Genomic DNA, 22,506 nt, shown 5'->3' with positions numbered 1-22,506 from the left:
GAGGATGTGTGACCCAGGAAATGCATGTGTGAGCTACAGGATACAGCTTCTTACCCACTAAATTGAAGAACACTTGTTGGGAGCCATGCGACTTCTTTGGGGGAACAAGGGCCGAGAATAGCAGGAACAAGTGCTCCTTTTGGCAAGGCCTGGGAGAATCTAGCCCATTTTTGGCAAGGCCGATGGGTAGTTTGCTGGATAATCCTGGGCTTGACCCCAGGAACATAGGTGCTGCCTGCCCTCCTCGCTTTCCTTACACAAATGATTGCTGGTTGCCTCTAGTTTCACTTTCTTAGAGCCACAGAAGAAACGGCCATTGCATTAGTCAAACTTTCCCCTGAGGACCCTCCTCTGGGTGAGCCAGAGGAGATGTTGTTAAAAATACACAGCAGATATGAGTCAGCCCCAAAGCCTCTGGTGTTTCAGGTGCGACCACGAATTCAGGATTCTCAAGAACACAATGTCGCCTTTCCAATGCACCTCGTGACTGGCCTGAAGGAGTCACAGACGTTCGTGACAAAATTACAAATTTGCGTAATTGTCCTGGAGAGAGTGGTTTTATCCACAAGAGTCTAGGAGAAATGTTAATAAGTAGATGATATCAAGAGTTTTGGGAACCATCTAGGAACGGGAACGATGCACCCTCATCTCTACAGCTGTGTCAACACCGAAGGAAGGTGAGAGGAAGGGGGCGTGAGAACAAAAGATAAGCAGTGCCAACTACTAAGAGTAAGATTTTAAGTTAAGTAGTTTCGGGGATGATAGGAGAAAGCCTGGTATGTCCCCCATAGGAGCTAGAGGAGCACAGAATGAAGAATGGGTTGATTCATGGATTGAACCTCCTTAGCTGATGACTTGCCTGCAAGAGTTTAGACTTGACCAGAGGTAAACATTAACCATTAGAGGCAAAATTTTCTCTCACTTTGCAGGATGCTGGAACTGCAAATGCTGCCGGCTGGGCACACTGTTCCACCGGTTAGCTGTGCCGTGTTAGAAAGCTTCCTTTGTTGCTGGCTGTACTGCTTCTGCTTCTAATATCTACGCTACGAATCAAGTAGGTAATGATTACAGGTGGGGAAGATGAGGGCGGAAAGGGAAGGAGATAAGAGAGCAAACGGGCAATTATTGTAATCACTATTAGAAACTTAAGGAAACAAATATGATTATAAAACTGCTCATGCAAGCTATTGAAACTGTATAAATAAAAATGACTCAGGCTATCCGGGGCCATTTGCTTGAAACAGACTTTTCTTTGTTATGCCGACTCTACACATCCGTCCCAGGTCATCGGACCCGATAAGAGCAAAAACTAAGTTGCCTGACAATAAGAAGGGCTCGGTAGATGTGGAGCAATCAAAACCTATACACACTGCTGGAGGGGTGTGTGTGTGAAATTAGTATATAGTTGTAAAACCAAGTTGCATCGTGGGAAGCAATTCTTCTTCCTGAATATCTCTATGGGAAAGTTGAAAATTGTGGGCAGATGGGGTTAATGATAGTATTATTATTTTTAAAAGTTACCCAAATGGCTTTAATAGAAAAGACAATATATTTTAGTAATATGTGTGTGCAAGAGAATACTACTCAGCAGCAGAAATAAGTAGGTAACAGTTACATGCAAAAAACATAAACAAGTACCAACATAAAACTGAACAAAACCAGCAGGTTGCAGAGGAATATAGACAACACGAACCTCTTTATTCGATGTGATATATGACAAATTCAGACTTTAACAGAAATAGAATAAAGCTATCTACAGAGCATAGATTTAAAGCCTCAGGTAGGAATGGAAACATCTTCTGAGTTTGGGTAATTAGGACCCTCGCTAAAATAGGCGGAGGCGGCGGCGCACTCACCAGAGCGACGGGAGGGGGGCGATCCCGGGCGGTGGACACCTAGCCGCACCAGGACCGGAGCAAGCCCCGGATGCGCTTCCGGCAGCTGGTGTGGGCGAGAAAAGGAGTCTCCATTCGCAGAAATGGAGGTCTAGGCTCGGGTGAGGGAAATGGGAGCTACCGAGAGAGAAGCTTCAAATTACACACTGGGAGCGAAAGAGAATATAATAGATGAAAATTGCTTAGAATTAGTTCTATAGTACTAAAAAAGCAACACTGTTTCCGCCCGGTTTCGAACCGGGGACCTTTCGCGTGTGAGGCGAACGTGATAACCACTACACTACGGAAACGAGCTGTCCCGGGAGTCTTGCCTTGAGATATTCTTTCGATTTCTTTCGTTTCTGTTGTCAAGTAAATGTTTGATGGTGACCTGGAGAGGCGTCCCTCGTGTTTAACTCCGAGAAACGGAGAAACACAAAGTTTGGGCTTCATAAGTGGGACCTAAAACCAAATTCTTATTCTACAAACGACTAAATAGGAAAGACTAAAACAGAAACTTCAATAATCTCCCAGATTACTCTTGTTATTAAAATTAATTGTTCTGAACGGATTTTAATAGATTAAGAGGTCAAGTAAAATCATCCTAAAGCCAGAATGGACTGGCGAAACAGCCCGGCCTGGGAATCACGGCTCCGCAGATACGCTGGTGCCGCCATCGCCTGGAAGGACGGGGAATTTGGTCTAAAAAGAAGCGATGAGCCATAAGGGAAGCTGTGGCAGAATTGCTTTGAATTCAAGCCAGCTGGGTTACAAAGTGACCCCAAAATACCCAGCTACAAAAAAAGTGACATCGTGATCCTCTTGTTTTTTTATTTTGTTTCAGACAAACTCGGACGTGTATGGATTTTCTTCATTAAATTTCCGTGTAGTCAGGAAAAATATGTACCGCGCACTCCGAGCCAGCCAGGAGTCGAACCTGGAATCTTCTGATCCGTAGTCAGACGCGTTATCCATTGCGCCACTGGCCCTGCACACGTAGGCCTCTGGGTGGGGCACACAACTAGTTATGCTGTTCTCCGAGTTTAACACTCCGAGTCTTTTTGATTTGTTTCGTTGAGGACTCTATTATCTTTACTTCTAGATTTGTTTCTGCCCCTCCCCCTCCTCCCGTCATCCGCCCCCCCCCCCCCTCTCCTAACAAAACGGCGGTGATAGGTGTCCCCATGTCGCTTTTCTACTCAAGCTCGCATTCACTCAACCAATACTGCTGGATGCACGGGAGATAAAATAATGAAGAAAACGGATCTTCCTGTAGCCTACAGAAAACATGATAGTTTTGACATAGACAGTAAAGCTCTAAATAAAACTGTGAGATATATGGAGGAAAAAAATAATACAATAAGGAAGGAAAGGGGAACATATCATAGTCCTGATGCTTCCTACCCCAAATATTTACCAAATAAGACCTCAGTAGGCAGTCTCAGCATGCTATGTCTTTCTAGGAACTGTCAGTTCCGGTACACATTTGTACAGATTTTCTAAGCAAAGATAATTGCCTTATACGTGTTTCAGTCTTCAGTAGAGACTTTTGAAAAGGGTATCTATTCATGCCCTGTGAATAAATCAAGGGCTGTTAAAGTAGAAGTAAATTGCTTGATGTTGAGACTATACATCTTAAGATTAGAAAACTATTTAGTTTGGGTTCATACAGTTTCAACAACTCTAAACATGTGTGCAACTGTTTTTACACTTAAGCATTAAAGGAAGCCTGCCTAATACCTTGTCCTTTCTCATCAGGTTTTGTACTCAGACCCCCAAGGTAACTTGGTGTCTTTTTCTACTCCATCTCAGGAATGATGCTGATATATGTAAGGAAAAAGAAATGATTTCAAAAAGAAACCAATTATGGTGAAATATGTCACCAATACAAAGTCATGGGAGCACATGGTTACACTTCCAGCATTGAGGAGGTGGAGACAAGGTGGTCAGGGCTAAAGTAGTCTTCCGATTCTTCTCCAGGTCCTGTTTATTCCCATCACACTCAGAGATGGGGCTGAGGGCATCTCTGAAAGCTATTGGGCTCATTCTGTTTGTCCAAAATTGCCTCGACCCAGATGGCTGGATGCTCTGTCCACATGTCCTGTCATATTGTTTTTAATCTCTAGAAACTCCCTTCCTTTTGCAAAGTTTCAAGGCCTTTTCTGGCTGCCTCAATTTCCTGAATAATGTCCTCATCAAGGTATTGTTTTACTTTATTTGGGTGAATCTTATTTGAGTCCAGTATGAGTGTGTGTGTGTGTGTGTGTGTGTGTGAGAGAGAGAGAGAGAGAGAGAGAGAGAGAGAGAGAGAGAAAGAGAGAGAGAGAGAGAGATCCAGCTTCCAGTCAGTGATTGTATTAGGCAGAGAAACCAAATCCAGAAGAATACAGGATTAACTGCCACACATGATTGACAGGATCAAAACGTCTGCAGCCTGTCTACTGAGTAGGCTGGGCTGTGAGTGAGCCCACTATGCCCCGCTATGTTAGTGTTTAAGTACATAACTGGGCATTATTACAGCCTGACCAAGCTGACACCTTAAGCTACTACTGTGATGAGCTCTTTCCTTGGTCTCAATGTACTCTCCTTTGGTTTTGCTCCAAGGCATAAGGAAACCGGCTGCCTGTCTCTCTTCTTTAATGTGAGCAGTGTGTGACACAAGACTTTGTCCTGCCGCCAGTCTCGGATGTGTGGAGCAGAGTGATGACTAGGATTCTATGAGCCTGCCTCCCTAGTCCTCAGTGAAGGCTGCCGGGAAACAGCATCCGCTCTCTCTATTTCTGTTGCTTACTTACTTGTTTTGATCTCTTGAGACAGGGTCTCCTGTTGCAAAGCTGACCTCACAACCTCTGCAGCTGAAGATGACCTTGAACTTCTTAACCTCCAGCCTTTACTTCCCAAGTGCTAAGATTATAGTGTGAGCCCAACTCACGCAAGTCTGTAAAGGGTTAATCAGAGTTTTGTTATCTTGCAGGAGTTCTCTCAGGCTCAACAATTCCTAGACTTCTTAGAAATTCCATGCAAATGTCACCAGCTTTGAGTCAGACGAGAAATACAAACCAAATACAAGGTTGTCGTCTGACATCTGCCACAGTTTGGTTAAAGCTGTATTTTGTGACTGAGCCTTTGAACACACCATTAACAATATGCTGGCTAACTATAAGATTAAGAAGTGGGGTTTGGAAAGATGGCTCGGCTACTCTTCCAAAGGACCTCTTTTCAGTTCCCAAGTTAGGCCTGAAGCTCCAACTCCACGGGATTTAACTGCCCCATCCAGACTCCTCAGGCGACGCATTCAGGGAAGCACACACATACACACAATAAAACATCTAAAATTTAAGATGAAAGAAACGGGTCCTTATTTCATCAAGTTCATAGATCATAAATAGAGTTCATAGTTCATAATTCTTCTAACGAAAGTAAGAGCCCTAGTACTCACAAGCTGTCACCGTGCCCCATCTTTGTCATCTAATGGCTGGCTGTCTTACAGTCTGATAAATTCTTCAATTATCAACACAGTTTAGAAATATTGAAATGCTGAATTTAGCGTCATTGCTTGGACAATCGGTCTTAGGAAACCCAACCGACTGTACCTGCAGGTTTCGTTTGTGAAGTTACTTTCACAAAAGATAACAACGGTTTGTAAACTGACCGTTTTCCTTTGTTTGAATTATACTTCAAGGATGGGTTTATTTGAACAGAGACCTGAGTAGGTTGGAAGCAGACACAAACGCACAGCTCCGGAGACGATACAGAAATGTTGCAGGTGCTCTTTACTCAACCTTTTGTCAAATCAGACCCTTTGGCCAAACGTAAGAAGGCTTTCCCTCCAGAGCTGTTGAACACCAGCCTCTCCTTTATTCCTTTCCAAATATGGGCTGTTGATGATGAAGTCAGATTACAAATTTTTAAGGCTTGTGTCTGGAATTCTTTTCGTTAATTTTAGAACCAAGAAGGAGATAGTTGAAACCTAAATTTACAGGGGGACGGGAGAGCGTGGGGGGAATTAAAGGATGATCAAAATCTTACATTTCAGTTTAACTTAAAAATCATAAAATAAAAAAAAAAACTTTCTTGCTGCATGGACCGTTTGGGGATTGGGAACATAGGTGTAACGCACACACACGCACCCCTTTGGGCCCCGACTATTTGCTTTTCCTGGGTGGAACTTTTATCAGCGTGTTGATGAGCTGCAGAGGTGCATCCAGCCTTCCTTCACCCGTGCTTCTCCCAAACCGCCCCGACGAGGACTCAGTTCTCTTGCAGCTGAGCGTTTTCTTAGGTCTTTGATGCATAGCTGGAACCATTTTTAGGATTTGGGGGGGGGGGATCTGCTTGGGCCGCCTTCAAAAAGAAAGCTGTAAAAATAGACAACAAAAGCAAAGTTCATTCCTTTTCTTTGTTGATTTGAAGCCCGAAACGCGTGCGGGCTCCGTGGCTTAGCTGGTTAAAGCGCCTGTCTAGTAAACAGGAGATCCTGGGTTCGAATCCCAGCGGGGCCTTTTTGTGGTTTTCCGGTGTTCAGGAAACCGCTCTGTCAAGTGTGACATCAAAATTATATCTTCATGCACTGCACGCACTTCACGAAAGTATTAGTGCAGATTGGGACGTGACTAATAATAAACAAAGTAATAACAAGAAAACGAAAGCTAGGATCATTCCTTAAAAGACAAATTTATGCATTTCTTAGTGTTCCTATAATTTTGTTTCATGTAGTATACAACCACCTTCCCCCCCAGCAAACACAAAAATTATTATCAGGGATAGCAGACAGAAAAGAAAAAAATCCTGCAAGAACTACAGGACCTCTGGCTATTCTATTTTCGTTGTCGGGAATCTTGAACAGGTGTATTCTTGAACTCTGCCCCAAATGGCTTGTTTCTTTTCTTCGTTTATTTTTTAAAACCTGGTTTTGAAGTGGTTGATAAACCTGTTGGGGAAAGCCCCATGGCACCTCTGACAACTATATAAGCCGCCATGATTCATCTTAATGCTGTATTGTGCTCAGAGGTTTTTTGAAAGGAACATCTGAAAATCTGTCCAGGAAAGCATCTGTATGGTCACCTGTCAAGAGTGACTCTGAAACACAGAGACTTGAAGAAGACTTAGGACTGGAGAGCCTTCTGCAGCACGAAGAACTTGAGAAGTTTGAAAAAAAATAAAGAAAAAAATGTATAGTTATCTTAGCTGAGTGTTCTCACAAGATCAGGGAAATGGGAGCTCACTGAGTAGTTGCCAAACCCCTACTCATTTCCCAAGATCCAGCTCCCAGCACTCGGCACAGAAAATTCCACATGCCTGACTTGACTGCTTTTGTGGAAACAGAGCATCCTGACATGCTGAAGGACAGCTCCGGAGGTAGTTAAACTTTCCAACTCCAACTATGTTGTAAGCAGCAATGACTATGAGAAGGCAAATTCTCTGATTTTTCTCTCTGCCTACACACCCCCTGTCTCCATTCTAAGAGTAAAGACTATTCTCCAGTTCTTGCACACCGCTGTGTCCTCCTCTCACCAAACCTGCCTCATCTGCCCCAGGCTGACTGCAGAAACTGAGCACTTGGGTACCATTTTTGGATGGCGGGTCTGACACAAAGCTCAGAGGCATGGTATGCTAAGATCACAAAAGGTTCATCCAAACAGCCTGCCTTCACTTTAAGGCTTTGGCTTTGTGGTGGTTGTTGTTGTTAGTGGACATCAGGGAAACCAGTTACATCAAAGTGGGGGACATAACAGCTAAAGATTTTAAATGCCTCTGACGTCATTCTTAGCTGTTGGGTTGACAAAAGCCAAAGCGAAAGCGTTCCTAAGTTAATACATTCCCCGACGAATACAGAAAGTGGTTGATAATGGCTATTGGGGGACTAAAGATAGCCCAAGATCATTTTGGTACTTGATTTTTAACACGCCAACTCCCCAAACCACAGAGGACTAATCATACCTTTCACACACGAATATGTGGCCTTTTCTGAGGGAACGTCAGTTCACACACTAAAGAATGCCATCGAACTTGCTTTTGTCACGATGTGTATGGATTTCTCTGTCGCAATAGAACTACCAACATTTTCTTCCTACTCAGATTTACCAAAAGCTACCCTGGCCTGTTCGTGCGTATCATGTTTTACATTTTAGTCTTTATGGTGATTAGATTTTGCAAATTTGACAAGCTAGTAACCTCAACTGAAAAACTGCCTCCATCAGAACTGCTTGTAGGACTGATGGAGGAGTGCCCATCTCACTGAGGACAGTGCCACCCCCTGCTAGATGTTTTGGGGAGCAAGGCAGTAAGCATTGGTCTCTGCTTCAGTTTCTGCCTCCGGGTTTCGGCACTGACTTGGCTTGATTGATTATAATCTGTAAAATGGACTAACCCTTTCCTCCCCGGGCTAGTTTTCATCAGCATTTTATCAGAGCAACAGAAAGCTCATAGACTAGACTTTATTTCCAAATGTGCCAAATAAAATTGTTTTCTTAGAGGTTCTTTTCAATACTTTTCTTTGACTTTGACTGGCTGACTTGCCTTAGCCTCCTCATGTGTCTCCGACCTCTGATGCTCCTGCCGTCACCTCTGGGGAGCTCACAGGTGTCCACCACTACACCCAGTTCGTGTCTTTGTAACAGTTTCTTACAAATTTGTTCACTCCTCAGGGCTGGGCCCAAACATGTCCTGTTCACTTGTCTCTAGAGATCAGCCCTTGCCTGGCCATCAACCATGTGAGCATCAACAGTGTGATGGTTAAATTTAAATGTCTAATTGAACAGCCATGGGGTCTCCAGAGTTCTGGAACTTCCTAACTCAGTAGACTGAAGGCCCTAGTGTGGTGGGGCTTGATCCAGGCTTAGACTGGGTGTGGGGATGGCGGGGTATGGGGATGGCGGGGTGTGGTGGAGGTGGGGTGTGGGGATGGTGGGGTGTGGGGATAGTGGGGTGTGGAGATGGTGGGGTGTGGGGATGGTCGGGAGCTACATAATCTGACTGACTTCATAGCCTCTGCTCTCTAGACTTCATACCTGGACTGAACTAGGCCACCCACCTTCTTTGTTCCCAGCTTACAAACAGCAGATCATAGTAATTCTCAGCCTCAATAACTGTGAGCCATGCCTTCGTGTTTAATCTCTGTGCATTTGCCTTTCTCTATCTGTCTTCTTGTATCCCAGTAGATGTGGATAGGTAGACAGACAGACATTTATATACCAGTTCTGTATCTTTGTAGGATCTTAACTAGTATAAGTATATAATTCTGACAAAACCAGAAACCTAAAAAACAAAGTTCAGACCAATGAGATGCTTAGCCAGTAAGGGTGCAGACATAAGTGATGATAGTGAGTCATGAATTAAGAATTAAGATTCATCTAAATTTTCTTGTAAACAGAGAGAAAGAAAATATTAAAATATCTAGCCTTCAAGCTATCTTGCAACTACATAGTGCCTCTATTGTAAAGTCAGACTAAGAAAGAAAAGTAAAACGTTTACTAAAGAAGGCAAAATTTTTCAAAACAAACATTTGTCAGGAGTGGGATTCGAACCCACGCCTCCAGGGGAGACTGCGACCTGAACGCAGCGCCTTAGACCGCTCGGCCATCCTGACTTGCTGCTCTTCGACTTGCTCGACTTTTACTTCTATCTTTTCCAAAATGCTATCCGCCATGTTCTGCCACCTTTCACTCGAGGTTTGACGACAACGTTTCAGTTCTAAACAAATCGCTGTAGCGAGGTGAACGCCTCCTGCCGCGTCTACGCTTGAAACTCTTGAAACCCTCCGCCTTCTGGCCGGTGCGGAGCGCAGGCTGGGCTGCGGCAGGGTCCGCTCCGAGTCCTCAGCGGGAAGCCGGTGGGTGCTCACCCGCCAGTCACTCCCAGCCCGGGGCACTCTGTCTAACAGTTCCTCTACACGGTTGTGAAATCCATGACTTAAATAAAATATAGTATTTCTGTAATTCTTAGAGAAACTCCCCCAACATTAGCAGAAAGTAGGGAAAGTTTATAGGTAACGCTTTTGACAACCCTTTAGGATAACAATTCTCTCCTGATCAATTAAATCAGAATGTCTGGGAGTGTCACCTGATGACAGAAAATTTAAATTTATTGTTGTTGTTGCTATTATTATTATTATTATTGAGGAACACCCTGTCACCCTGACGGATGACTGGGTTTTTAAGATGCCCTCATTACCTGAAGAAACTCTGTATCCATCCAGATTTGAGAGCACGTTTTCAGGGTTAAACTTTAGTGAAAGCCTGAATCTTTCTTTTAACGATGAGAGTGTAGCCACATTCATAACAGTGTTCAAGACAGTATGGAACAGGACTCTTTTTTTGTTTTGTTTTGAGGCAAGGTCTTATATAGCTCAGGTTGAATTTTACACTACACCAGTAGCTGAGGTTGTTGTTAAATTCTTAATCCTCCTGCCTCCACCTCCCAGGAGCTGGAATTACAGATGTATACTACCACATCCAACTGAGTTTGGTTCTTTTTAAAGGCTGCTGTTACTGTACAAATGAGGTGATTTTGTTGGTGAGTAACCCGCCTCATTACTTAGGGTGATATACAGATTGACATACAGGTGCCATGCAGAGTCTAGAACTGGAGCACCGGGAATCAGGACTCGGTGTTTCCTAAGAATCTAACCAATGGTTGGTATATCCACAGACCTCTTGCTTTGAATACAGTGGGGCACAGGGAAGCAGAGGTAGAGCTGATTGAAATCTGAGCGGTCTTTTCTCCACTCCACCATGCCCCCTTTGATAGGGCCCTAAAACTTCCTATGTAGCTCCTCACTCAGTTCCCAGAATGCTGATATTACAAGCATGCACCACCATGCCCAGTTCTGAGACCCCTTCTCTTTCTAATCTCAGAGACACAGTTTCATATATGTGAGATTTTACAGATACTGGTTAGGATACATATTACACATTAAACACGACAACGCACTTGTCTACCTTTTCTAAGCATGTAACATTTTAATTACATTTATTCACACATTTAGCATGTGTATGTGTATGTGTATGTGTATGTGTGTATGGGTGAACATGGTCTGGACAAACACGTGGCTATCAGAGGACAACTCCTTCCACTGTGTGGGCCATTGGGACTGAACTCGGGTCATCAAGGTTAGCAAGTGACTTTATCTGATAAGTCATTTCACCAGCCCCCCCCCCATGCGGTTTTTTAAAAGGATGTTTTGACTATGACTTCTGTGAATTTCTACAAGTAAAATCTGAACACAAATAAACACACCTATTTATGCATTTATTTACTGAGATAGTGTGTGGCTATATATCCTGGGTGGACCTCTGAACTGACTGGGTAGTCCAGGCTGCCTTCAAATGTGACCATTCTCTTGCCTCTGACTTCTGAGTTCTGAGGATACAGGCATGCGTCACCATGCTTAACTTAAATTAATTATTTTAAAGCAAAGGTAAAGTATGCTTTCCTCCCAGGAGTACAGTGTAAGACAAGCTGCATAAGGTGGCTAATGTGAGAGAGAGAGAGAGAGAGAGAGAGAGAGAGAGAGAGAGAGAGAACACTGGGTGCTGTGAGGCGATGGAGGAAATAGCCTGCAGTGGTCTGACTGTGTCCCCCAACTTTCATGTGCTTGGAGACTTAATTGTCAAAGTCATATGGGGGGGGGAGGAACAGCACCAAGTATGGAACACAAGACTGGGGCACAGTAAGCAAGAGCTCTGCTGGGTTTGTCTGAGCAAGTGACCAGGTTTACTCACCAACACAATTACCTTAACAGCAATAGAAGTGAAGTCACCCTTGGAACAAGGCTGAGAGCAGGAAGCTTTCTGCACAGCGGCCTTTCTGAAGGTAGTTTGATCCCCATGAGTAGCTCCCATCCCTGCCTGTTCTGGTGAATCACTCCTGCAGCCCCAGACCTGGGACCATACAGATCAGCACTGCTGGAGCAGGCAGTGGATTCCCGGGGCAGCTTTCAGTCCTGTTTCTCTTTAATCTAGTTCCTCTTACCGGGATAAACAAAGGAAAGTTCGGAAGCTGCCTTCAGTAATCAGACTTTATTTACTTATTTGTTTGTTTGTTTATTATTCTGGAAGCTGGAAGAAGTATAATAGAAATGGAAGCGCTTGGATATACACAGGCCGGTCATTGGATATACACAATTCCCAAACAAGCAGGAGGACACTGAAGCAGACACAAACAGGAACAAGCTGTCCAGTTGTGTTGAACATCATGGTGCAATACTGAGGGTCCTAACACAAAACAGGGTTCAGGAAGGCTGGATAGGCTACATTAAGTAATAGCACAGCATGGAAAAGAATGGCGGTGGGAGGGAATTGAAGGTACCTGTGAGCTGGTTGAGCGTTGCAGTGGAGGCTGAGGGAGCACGCAGCTGAGACTGACAGAGATAATGATGTTACCCTAAGCAGGCGGAGTCAAAACTGGTAGATTTGCTAGGCGTGCTGGACGTGGGAAAGTGGAGGCAGGAGCATGGGGAATTCAAGGTCAGTCTGAGCGACACAGTAAACCTCTACTTACCTAAAACACACACACCCCTACCTAGTGAAGTCTATAGAATGAGGTTGGATTGACCTTGAGGGGGAGGGAAAAAGAGGAGGACGCGGAAAGAAGTGCCAGGCCTGACACTTGTGCAAATAAGCAGGCTTGATTCAAATCCTCCTCTATTCTAACCCTGTCTGGTTCTTTCTCTAGCCCTGCTCACCCCCCCCCCTTCTCTCAGTCCCTGCCTGGCTTGCTCATAGCTCTACTTCCATACAAGTAGGGCCAGCCTCCTCTATCTTATAGAACATGACTTGGAAAATGTAAGATAGAGTGTTCAAGACGTGTCTTGAAAGAGAAGATTAAGGAACCTAAGATCCAGAGGATAGGGAGAACGGCTGGGAAGTGTGCTCTTTGGGGTACGTGCAATCATGACCTTACAGGTACTGTAGTTTCCTGAACTAGACCTGCACAAAGTTGGCTCTGTTAGTCACGATAGGGGCCCTACCCTTCCCGGCTGAACTACTGGAAGCCGGCAGATGTGGGAGAGGAAAATCATTGCGTTCAGTTGTGCCTGTCCTCTTGAACCCAGCAAACTTCAGTGGAGAGCACCGAATCCATGTTCCCATGAGAGTCCTCATTATATCCCTGACTTAAACTCAGTGTCAGATTTGAAGCAAGAAGGGATATTGCTGAGGGGGAGAGGAGGGAACTAAGAGAGAATAGAGAAGTGTGAGAGTAATTAGAATGTGTTATATGCATGTATGAAGCTGTCAAACGATTTAACTAATAAAAAATTTTGAGATATAGTCCTGAAAAACCCTAGGACAGGACAAGTGCACCTAACTGGACCAAGTTTACTTCATTCGCTCCTGCCAGGCCTTCTCTAAATTTCTTTATGGGATTTTTAGCCTAAGATCTTCCTTTCCCAGCATCCTATTTGGTTTTGCCCTTGTCTAAGATCTGTTGTTCCACATGCCCCTATTCCAAAATGTTGGTGCCACCCTTTCATGCCAGTCTGATTGTCTCTTGGGCCCTCAGGTGACCGATCGTACCAAGCCCTCCTATGTAGGCTCTGATCTGCAGGGATATGGCTACTAGAAACCGTTTGGGAATCACCTCTCAATCTCGCCAGTATTGGCGCGGAAACAAATTAGGAAAGCCTTTGTCCCTGCCCTCTCTAGCATCAGCAAACCCTCCTTCCCAAGGCGAATTAATCACCGCCCACCAGAAAGAAACGGGACTGCAGGAAGCGAGCAACTGAAGCTTCAGAGCATGCGGGAGTAGACAAGGAAAGGGAAGTTGTGGAGTTGATATACTAATTATGGCGCCACTTGGCTAGGCGAGAAAGGTATCAGTTTAGAATGGAGAGTATCTGCTTCTCCAGAAGCGGAGCCTTCCCCCAGTGGGGACAAAGGCACGGTATCCTGGGCATTAGCAATGACTGTGATTTTCTCGGGCCCCTTGGCAGTTGGACAGATGGTCAGGGGTTTTTTACCACAGGACCACAGGCAAAAGAAGGGACGTAGGGGGGCCGAGAAGGAGGTGCTAGGGAAAGCATAGATAAGAGATCCATCGCTCATGTTGTAGAAGGAAATGTCTCCTGACTCATAGTCCAGGAAAACCCCAACCCGGCGAGGAGGGGCCGCTAAAGGGAGAGGGGTCCTGAGTGGGGTCAGGGCCCAGTACCCGTTTCCATATAACTCCACAGCCCAGAACCCATTCTCGGGGGTCATGGGGTCAAACCCTTTCTTCACCACGTTCTCTCTACACACACCAACGGCCCAGTCAGTTCTATCTCCCACCTCCACCTCCCAGTAATGTCTCCCTGAAGTGAAGATCTCTCGGCCTAACACACAGGGCCAGGAGTCAAATCTCTCTGGTCTATCAGGCAGGATCTGACGTGAATCTTCCAAGCGAACTGATTTTGAATCCTCATACAGAAAGAGGTGGGGGTGCGCTGTGTCTGGATCCAGGGTCACGTCCACTGGAGGCAATGAGAGAGAGAGAAAGAGAGAGAATCAGCAATGGTACTCGGCCTACCGGCTAACCCTCCTTCCCAAATACGTGGAGCGGACTTAGGAGCTGATGAACCAACCCTGTAGTAGGAGAGCTGCATGGCCCCTCACTTGCTGCGCTTCTCTCCAAGACCCATCTCTCACCTGCAACTACGGAATGACTTAACTGACTACCTAGTGGGATAGCGTCAAAGGGGCTTTTCTGCTAGCCATCCATCTTCTGTGACGCCTCCCAGAAGGTGCTGAGGTCATTCACTGTCACCTTCCCTCTTTCTATCCTGTCACTAAAGGGAACGTTGTTTGCGTGTTCTCGTGTTCAAGCCTCACAGGTCCTTGACTCCCCAGACAGGGCTTCAGAGGCACTGAGGAGCTCGGAACCACTGACCTTCATGCAGCGCCGTCTTTTTACACCCTGCGAATTGTAAAACAGAGAGACTGTCAGTGCCGCCTTAACAGACAGGAGGGAGAAAATAAATCTTGTGGGTCAAAAACAAGAAGACAACTTACTGAGTTCTTCCAGAAGTCTCTCTGGAAAAGAAACAAAATTATTTCGGTGACTTTTTATAACAGGCAAGGGGAAAAAGGAAGACCAGAATGAGAAACACATAAAGAGATACTGTTTAATCCACAGTGACCAAGTGAACCGGGAACAGAAATGCTGCCGGCAAAACCAATATTTCTAAGAAATCATCTGGAAGTTCCTCCTGGCTTAGGGCTAGATCTTAATCATAAGACTCTTCCTGGGAAGCGGGGGCGGGGGTGGGGGGATGGGGGGGTGTTAGAATTGGCCAGAGGTCCTGAAGCCGCTAAGTACCCATTGTTTTAGAAGGCTCATAGTTCCGTCCAACTTCAGAATTCTAATATCCCTCGTTTTCCTGTTGGAACAGGCCTGAGTCCCACTTCTCTGGATGCTGTGACAAGAAGCCCTGTTGGCACTGTGACTTACCTTTAGAGCCAAATTCACTCTTCTGCTCTCTGGATCTTTCCTTGTATAGTCGCCAAGTGAAAAATATGGACCCAACGGTAAGAAATCCTAGGGCCAGTACGACGACAGCCACGGCTACTATCCAAGGAGTCAGTCGTGGCACCAAGGGAGCTAAACAAACACAAACCAAAACAAACTGAAGAAGGGCATTGTCTGGAAAACTGAATAACTTCAGCTTCTCTCCTGGTGTCAAAGGAGATAGAAATGGGGATGTGGGGATGCCCTTGACAGCCCCCAACCCCCACAGCAAGCATTGCTCTTTCATACTAAACTTTTCAGAGAGATTTGACTCTGGGGGGAAAAAACAAACTTCGAAGAGCCATCTAGGGCCAGGATATGTGAAATAAAAATCTAATGGGCCAATTGGTGTCACAAAACCCCTTGCTAACTACCACTGAGGTGCTGGAGGTTAAGGGAGAAGAAGGGTGACCACATGCATCACAGACTAGGCCGTGTTGGCCAATAAACAGGTAATGATCCCCTGCAAAACCAGAGGTAATAACCAGGGAACGACGGAAGAGCTTATTTCCTGGAGGAACTCGGCAGCCTATATGGCGCTCCAGTGTGGGATGAGGGAAGGAGAGGTACAGGGAGGGCAGAAGGGCAGACTCAAATCAAAAAGTAATTTAATCCCTACTTATTGAAGAAGAAGGGTTCAGTCAAGAAGGCCCCAAGGAAAAGAATTTCTCTATCTCACTTGTTTATCCTAAAATTCAGCTCTGGAATGTTTACGGCGTGGGGGTGGTGTATGGAGCACTAGAGGAGGAGCCTAGGACCTCGTGCACGCTCTAAGCCTTCTATCACCGAGACTCAGCTCAACCCTCAGCATCGTTATTCAAATGAAGGTGGTAGGGCTTTCCTCGAGTCAGCAGGCCAGAGCTGCAGGGACAGGGACGATGTAGACAACTCTACCATGAAGTCCCTTCTGACCCGGGTCCCAGGGGATATTGTCCCGAGTCTCTGTCAACATGGCAGTCCAATATGCGTTCCGCTGACCTGGTACAGAGATCTCTACTTCCTTCTCCTGGCCCAGGAGGAGATTCTGGATGCAGCAGGACACATTCTTTACGGAACTGTCTGTAAGGATCACCGAAGCTGCCACAGTAAACAGGCCTTCCGTGTCACGATTGCTGGACTCTGCTGCGGATGGAAGGCTGTCTCCTGAGGACGTTCTCCACTGCACTTCTGGCTCTGGGAACCACCCTGAGGAGGTGCACTTCAGCTGGATCTGACCATTCTCCTTAATGCCCAGACTGATGTGCGGATCAGAGCCCAGCGCTATGGAGAGAGAAGCTGGCTTTAATCTCCCAGTGGCTTCCTGGGAGCATGATAATCTTAGTTTGAGAAAGACACAGAGAGAGGAGGCAAAAGTGGGCTGGGAATAGGTGGGATTCCTCTAGTCCTTCTGTGTGAAGACTGAAGAAACAATAAAGATAATTTCTTATCCCTTATCAGAGACGGTGCTTTATTGGAAACAGCCCTTGAACAAAACAGCAAAAGTCTATGGGTAGACGTGGGGGTACTTGTCCAGCCATCATGAACAGCAAGAACAATGACTAAGAGCTGGCTTAGGAGCTCCAGAGTCAAGAAAGACTCTGGATTTACAAGTTCCTGAAACGATTTGGGAGATGAGGCAACTGTGGTTAGAAATTTTTCGGGAGAGATGGCTCAGTGGTTAAGAGCATTGCCTGCTCTTCCAAAGGTTCTGAGTTCAATTCCCAGCAACCACATGGTGGCTCACAACCATCTGTGGTGCCCTCTTCTGGCCTGCAGACATACAGACAGACGGAATATTGTATACATAATAAATAAATATTTAAAAAAAAAAAGAAAATTTTCGGAATGGATAGAAAGGTATTCTCCTCTTTAGACAGGGTCTCATGTAGTCCAAGCTGGCCTCGAACACACCACACTGCTGAAGATGACCTTGAACTTCTGATCCTCTTGCTTCTACCTCCCCAGTGCTGCTGTTACTCCCAGGGGCCAGCACAACCATTTCATACAGCAGCGCCTGAGATCCCACCCAGGGTTTTGTGCATGCTAAACAAACACGCTACACACCATACCTCTATCTCCAAAAGACTATATTCTTGAGAACAGACTTTGGAGGGTTTTTTTTTTTAATTTTTTTCTTGAGGTTTGTAGTCAATAATTTAACTTTCCTTTACCTAAGCTGATGACTCTGAATTTCCCTAAATGGGTTCAACCTCATCTTTCCTCACACAACTATGCCCTAACAAAAATCAACATAGGGCCAGGCTTGGGGACACACAGCTGTAATCCTAGCACTCGAGAGGTGGAGGAAGAAGGATCAGAAGTTCAAAGCCAGCCTCTGCTACAGCAGAGTGTGATGGTGCAGGATCTCAGTATGAAGACGCAGAAGCAACTGGATGAGTTCTAGGCTAGCCTGGTCAGCATAGCAAGTTTCAGACTAGCCAGCCGCTATATAGCAAATCTATGTCACACACACACACACACACACACACACACACACACACACACACGAGTTCGATAACAACAAAGTAGACATATAACTACTTTTTTCCATCTGAAAATGGCCATCATTTAAAGGTTTAGCACTCATAAAAGATAATAACAATATCTTTTTTTCGGGCGGTGGTGGCACACGCCTTTAATCCCAGCACTCGGGAGGCAGAGGCAGGCGGATCTCTGTGAGTTCGAGACCAGCCTGGTCTACAAGAGCTAGTTCCAGGATAGGCTCCAAAACCACAGAGAAACTCTGTCTCGAAAAATAAAATAAAATGCAACGAACAATATCTTTTTTTCTGTTTGTTTTTTGAGACAGTGTTTCTCTGTATAACCCTGGTTGTCTTGGAACTCATTCTGTAGAGTGAGTGTAGTTAGGCTGTCCCTGAACTCACAGAGTTCTGCCTCTGCCTCCCAAACGCGGGCACCATCCGGCTTTGTTTTGTTTTATTTTTTGTTTGTTTTTCTCTCTGCCCTGGAACTCGTACTCTCTGTAAACCAGGTTGGCCTAGAACTCGGAGATCCTCCCACTTCTGTCTCCCAAGGGCTGAGATTAAAAGCGGACACCAACAACGATCGGCGAAAGACAGTTTTATGTCATCAAATACCTAGGTGAGTTTTTCTGTTATTTGAGGCTGGGCTTTATGCTGCCTTGGAACTCATGAGGTTCCCAGTAGCCAAGGCTGATTTTGATTCTTCTGCCTCCATCTCGCAATTGCTGGAATTGCAGGCGATCACTTCACCCGGTTTAAATTTAAGCACACCACACACACACACACACACACACACCTACCTCACACGATTATATAAGCAATTAGTCTTTAAGATGCACTTCCCTATATACGAGTACCTTTCGCTTCCTAGCACCTAGAGCAAATAGAGTGCACACCTGTAATCCTGTACTTGGGAGGAGGAGGCAAGAGAAGAGCTTGTACAGCATCTCCCACATGGTCTAGCGGTTAGGATTCCTGGTTTTCACCCAGGCGGCCCGGGTTCGACTCCCGGTGTGGGAATGCCCTTCTTTTAAGTAGGCTGCTTCTATAAGCCCTGTTCTCAAAGGAAGTAAATGAGTCAACTAACAATAAATTTAGAAAGGCAATATATATGTATTATACATGTTAGTCTAAGATGTTGAAGTTTCTTTAAAAGTATATAACGCTTTTGCCATTGGCAAAGTACTTTTTACTTATTAGGTAATAAGTAAATTTTAATAATAATTAAATAATAATATTTTATTTCCTTTTTGTGAATTCTTGTATATAGCTTACTGGTTTCACAGTAGGAGACACGGAGTGGGCGGTTTGCTTGATTCTGATCATAGCAAGCAGGGAAGTCAGAGCTCAATGTATTCTTTCCATATTATCTCGCGGTGTTGAGGGGGGTTGTGAGTTAAAGTAAAACCTTTTGGTGTAAATGAAGAACATTAGAAACGCACCACACTCTATAATGCTAGGGTGTCAAATCCTTAGGTACTAATCCACTAAGCTGCTCAGAGCATCTGAGACGCTCACCACAGCTTTATATAAACGTGAAAATACAATTTAAACCATTTCTGGGAACTGATCCAGTGAATTATGGTGTACTTTGTAAACGGGTGTAATCTCCAGGGACGATGGTGCACACCTGTAATCCAAGCACTGTGGAAGTAGAAGCAGGAAGATTGCCAGAGCTACATAGCAAATATTGTCTCAAAAACTAAATTAAATTAGGAGTGTTATGCATTTCTTGGAGGAAGCAGTCTCTTCTAGACGGGGAAAGTGCGGAGAATTAAAATGAAATATCCGCAGGAACGCCATCTCGCTCAGCCTCCCGCCCCCTTGGTTGAGCCCCTTCCCACTCATCTCTCACTCGGTGCCGGCCTGCCTTCTTCAACCTCAAAGAGATTTGGAGAATGAACCCGGTAGTTCCCAAAGTGAGCGTCTAGGGCGAAGTGACTTGGCGACGCAGCCCTCTGTGTACCCACCAGTCACTTTGAGATGCGCAGAGGCCTCCTCGGAGTAGTCCTTGTCTTTGAAAAAACACCGGTACTCCCCCTGGTCCGAGACCCTGACACCTCGGATCCGCAGAGTAGCGCGGCCGTCCGGGAGCCCATCGGTCACCAGCGTCACCCTTCCGCGGTACTCAGTCATCTGCTGGTCCTCCTGCTCCTGACCAGCCCGATAAAGAAGCACAGCCGGCGACCTAGTCTGTCGAAACCAGCGCAGCTCCTCCATGTGCTCCGCGCTCGCATTTGGGGAGAAGCGACAGGTCAGCTCGGCATCTGAACCCAGGAGGGCCAGCACTGCCTCCTGAGGTGCGATCACGTCGAAGGGAGCTGCCAGAATAAATGAGGTCAGATGGGACGATGGGATGGGATCGAGGGCCTACAGACCAGACTGGCTTCTCGTAAAGTACGGAGCTCAAGCTGCCTACTATTCCTGTTGTTGTTTTGTTTGTTTTTTTTCAGACTGGATCCCGCAAATTCCAAGCTGGCCTCCAGCTCACTGTGTAGCCTGGATTCTCTTGCCCTCGACTCTCAACTAGCATTGCAGGTGTGCACCACCACACCCAGCGTTCCAGTTCCTTTGATTTAAAACAACAACAAAAAAACAAAAACCCGGGGGGTCTCCCTATGTAGCCCCAGCTGGTCAGGCTAGCTCTATCCAGACTAGGCAGGTTTGGATCCATAAAGGTCTGCTTTTGCCTTCTTAGTGCTGGAACTGCAGGCATGCACTACCACCAGGGTGGATTTTCTTTGAATCCATTGAACTCTGGTGGAGGTCCCCACTTGGAGCCACAATGGGTCACTGACATTTACAGAGACCTTCCATCCTTGCATCAAAGAGATGGTTAGAACACAGACATACCTGAATCCAGCGTGGGCAGCTGCAGGACCGTGAAGGTGAGCAGATAAGCCAAGAGGCAGGGGTTGGAAGGAACTGCCATCTCCAACCTTGCTGGGGCAACAGGCTGCTGATGGAGTCGTCAGGAGCTTCAGGCTGGGAGATAAATGGTCAAGGGGTGACTATTGGCTCTGCAAGCGCCCTGCTTGCCACCAGTTCTTTCCTACCTGGAGGGCACTGTACCTCCCCCAAACGGTACTTTTTCAGTCCATGTTACAACAGCGCCCATCCACACCCTTCTCTTAAGTCCAGTCAGGCATGCATAAAATAGCAAACTCGGTTGTCCAGTCCTCAGTTGTCTCCAGAAGGGAGCTCTGAGACACAGTCTCAGATAAATGAATCTCTGAATTTACAAGAAGAAAGAGGAGGAGGAGGAGAGAAATAGAATCAAATCATATCGAGTAGAACATCTCGTTATTCATGCTTAGAAAAGATAATAAAGACAAAGCCATCGAGGTAGACATGAATAACATGAAATGAAGGAGGAGAGAGAAAACATGGGACGTGGTGTTTCACACCTGTAAGCTCAGCACCCTGGAGGATCTCCGTGAGTTACATAGTGAGCTACAGTCCTGCCTGTCTAGAGAGAAGAGAGGGGCAGAGCTGAGGAGCTTGAGGAGCAGAAAGCCTAGCACAGAGGAGCTGGACAAAGAGAGCTGTGTTGTTCTGTGTCTCGCTGAGCTGATAGTGAAGCACCTACCCACTTCGGTGGTCAGGGAGGAAAAAGGAACGGGAGCCAGAGTAACCAAAAGAAAAAGCTGTTTGTAGCCCTAGGGTCAAAGTTAGAGCCAGCAGGAGGAAGGGGGTTGTGGGCTGTTAGGGAAGCCTGCCCCCACCCCCACCCCTGGGGTGGCCAAAAGTATTTTCTTAGGAAAAAACAAAAACCAGTTCTCCAAGGATGTGAACTACGGATTGGTAGTCCAGTGGTTCGCTGTTCATCATCCTCTTCTAAGAGAACAGATTGTGCATTGAAGAACTGGACTGAATACAAGGAATGAGGACAAAAAGACAGAAAACCCAAGTAACTAAAATGATGAGTGAGGCCATCAGCTAGTTAATTTACCCCTGTAGCTTCAGTTCTTTTAGCTCTGAAAAGGACAATAAGCCCAGTGTGGTGGCTCACCCATGTAAATTCAGGACTCAGAAGGCAGGAGGATCATTGTAAGTTTAAGGCCAACCTAGGCTACATAGCAAGATCGAGGTTTGCAAGAGCTACATATAACGAACTTGTTTGAACATAACAAAAGAGAGTTGAGTTTTTTTGTGTGTGTCTTTTTTATGGTTGTTGGGGTAGTGGGGTTTGTTGTTGTTGTTGTTGCTTGATTTGTTTTGTTTTTGGGAAAAGACTAATGTTAATAATACTTTGTTTGAATTATGCTGAGTAAGGAGGCATTTTGGAAGAGTACTTGAAGCGAAGCAGGCAAAAGAATAGGATCCCAGTCGGGCCAGATGGTGGCCCACGCCTTTAATCCCAGCACTCGGGAGGCAGAGGCAGATGGATCTCTGTGAGTTCCAAGAGGCAGGTGGATTTCTATGAGTTAGAGGCCAGCCTGGTCTACAGGGTGCATTCCAGGACAGTCAAGGCTACATAGAGAAACCTGGATTTGAACAAACCAAAAACCAAAAGAATGGGGGGTGGTGTGGGAGGACAAAAAGGAGGAGGAAGAGGAAGAAAAAGAAGAATTGGAGCCCAGAAAGTAAATTGCTCTATCATTACATTTGTCATCACAATGACTCCGGACACTTTCAGGAGTTGGTGTGTGGGCGGCAGGATTCTACTGGACACCCACCTTCACGGT

The 22,506-nt window shown here is 45.7% G+C and overlaps 1 protein-coding gene and 5 non-coding genes across 6 annotated transcripts; 2 read left to right on the top strand and 4 right to left on the bottom strand.

Moving 5' to 3' along the window:
* Positions 1 to 2,112: 2,112 nt before the first annotated feature.
* Trnav-cac (transfer RNA valine (anticodon CAC)) lies at positions 2,113 to 2,185 on the bottom strand. The gene has a single exon. It is a non-coding gene; the product is annotated as a tRNA-Val (tRNA).
* Positions 2,186 to 2,790: 605 nt separating this feature from the next.
* On the bottom strand, positions 2,791 to 2,863 carry Trnar-acg (transfer RNA arginine (anticodon ACG)). The gene has a single exon. It is a non-coding gene; the product is annotated as a tRNA-Arg (tRNA).
* Positions 2,864 to 6,302: 3,439 nt separating this feature from the next.
* Trnat-agu (transfer RNA threonine (anticodon AGU)) lies at positions 6,303 to 6,376 on the top strand. Its single transcript has one exon. It is a non-coding gene; the product is annotated as a tRNA-Thr (tRNA).
* A 3,003-nt stretch (positions 6,377 to 9,379) lies between these two features.
* Positions 9,380 to 9,462, bottom strand: Trnal-cag (transfer RNA leucine (anticodon CAG)). Its single transcript has one exon. It is a non-coding gene; the product is annotated as a tRNA-Leu (tRNA).
* Positions 9,463 to 11,909: 2,447 nt separating this feature from the next.
* On the bottom strand, positions 11,910 to 20,921 carry Btn1a1 (butyrophilin subfamily 1 member A1). The gene is made up of 7 exons (XM_050142588.1): positions 20,672 to 20,921; positions 19,789 to 20,139; positions 16,335 to 16,616; positions 15,300 to 15,449; positions 14,861 to 14,881; positions 14,739 to 14,765; positions 11,910 to 14,322 (listed from the first exon to the last, which is right to left on the bottom strand). The coding sequence occupies exons 1-7, from the start codon at positions 20,748 to 20,750 to the stop codon at positions 13,658 to 13,660; spliced, it is 1,575 nt and encodes a 524-aa protein (XP_049998545.1). The 5' UTR covers positions 20,751 to 20,921; the 3' UTR covers positions 11,910 to 13,657.
* Positions 18,767 to 18,838, top strand: Trnae-uuc (transfer RNA glutamic acid (anticodon UUC)). Its single transcript has one exon. It is a non-coding gene; the product is annotated as a tRNA-Glu (tRNA).
* Positions 20,922 to 22,506: the final 1,585 nt, after the last annotated feature.

Source organism: Alexandromys fortis, unplaced genomic scaffold (genome assembly GCF_014885135.2).
Source record: "Alexandromys fortis isolate MF-2015 unplaced genomic scaffold, M_Fortis_MF-2015_v1.1 scaffold_5, whole genome shotgun sequence".
NCBI lineage: Eukaryota > Metazoa > Chordata > Mammalia > Rodentia > Cricetidae > Alexandromys > Alexandromys fortis.
Note: the sequence above shows the minus strand (reverse complement) of the source record. Positions and strands in the feature narration are given on the sequence as shown.

Coding starts and splice junctions, on each gene's coding strand:
- Btn1a1 (XM_050142588.1), bottom strand. CDS start 20,750: ATGGCAGTTCCTTCCAACCCCTGCCTCTTGGCTTATCTGCTCACCTTC. Junction 16,617..19,788: donor TGCGCATCTCAAAGTGACTG/GTGGGTACACAG, acceptor CTCTCTCCATAG/CGCTGGGCTCTGATCCGCAC. Junction 14,766..14,860: donor GAGACTTCTGGAAGAACTCA/GTAAGTTGTCTT, acceptor TACAATTCGCAG/GGTGTAAAAAGACGGCGCTG.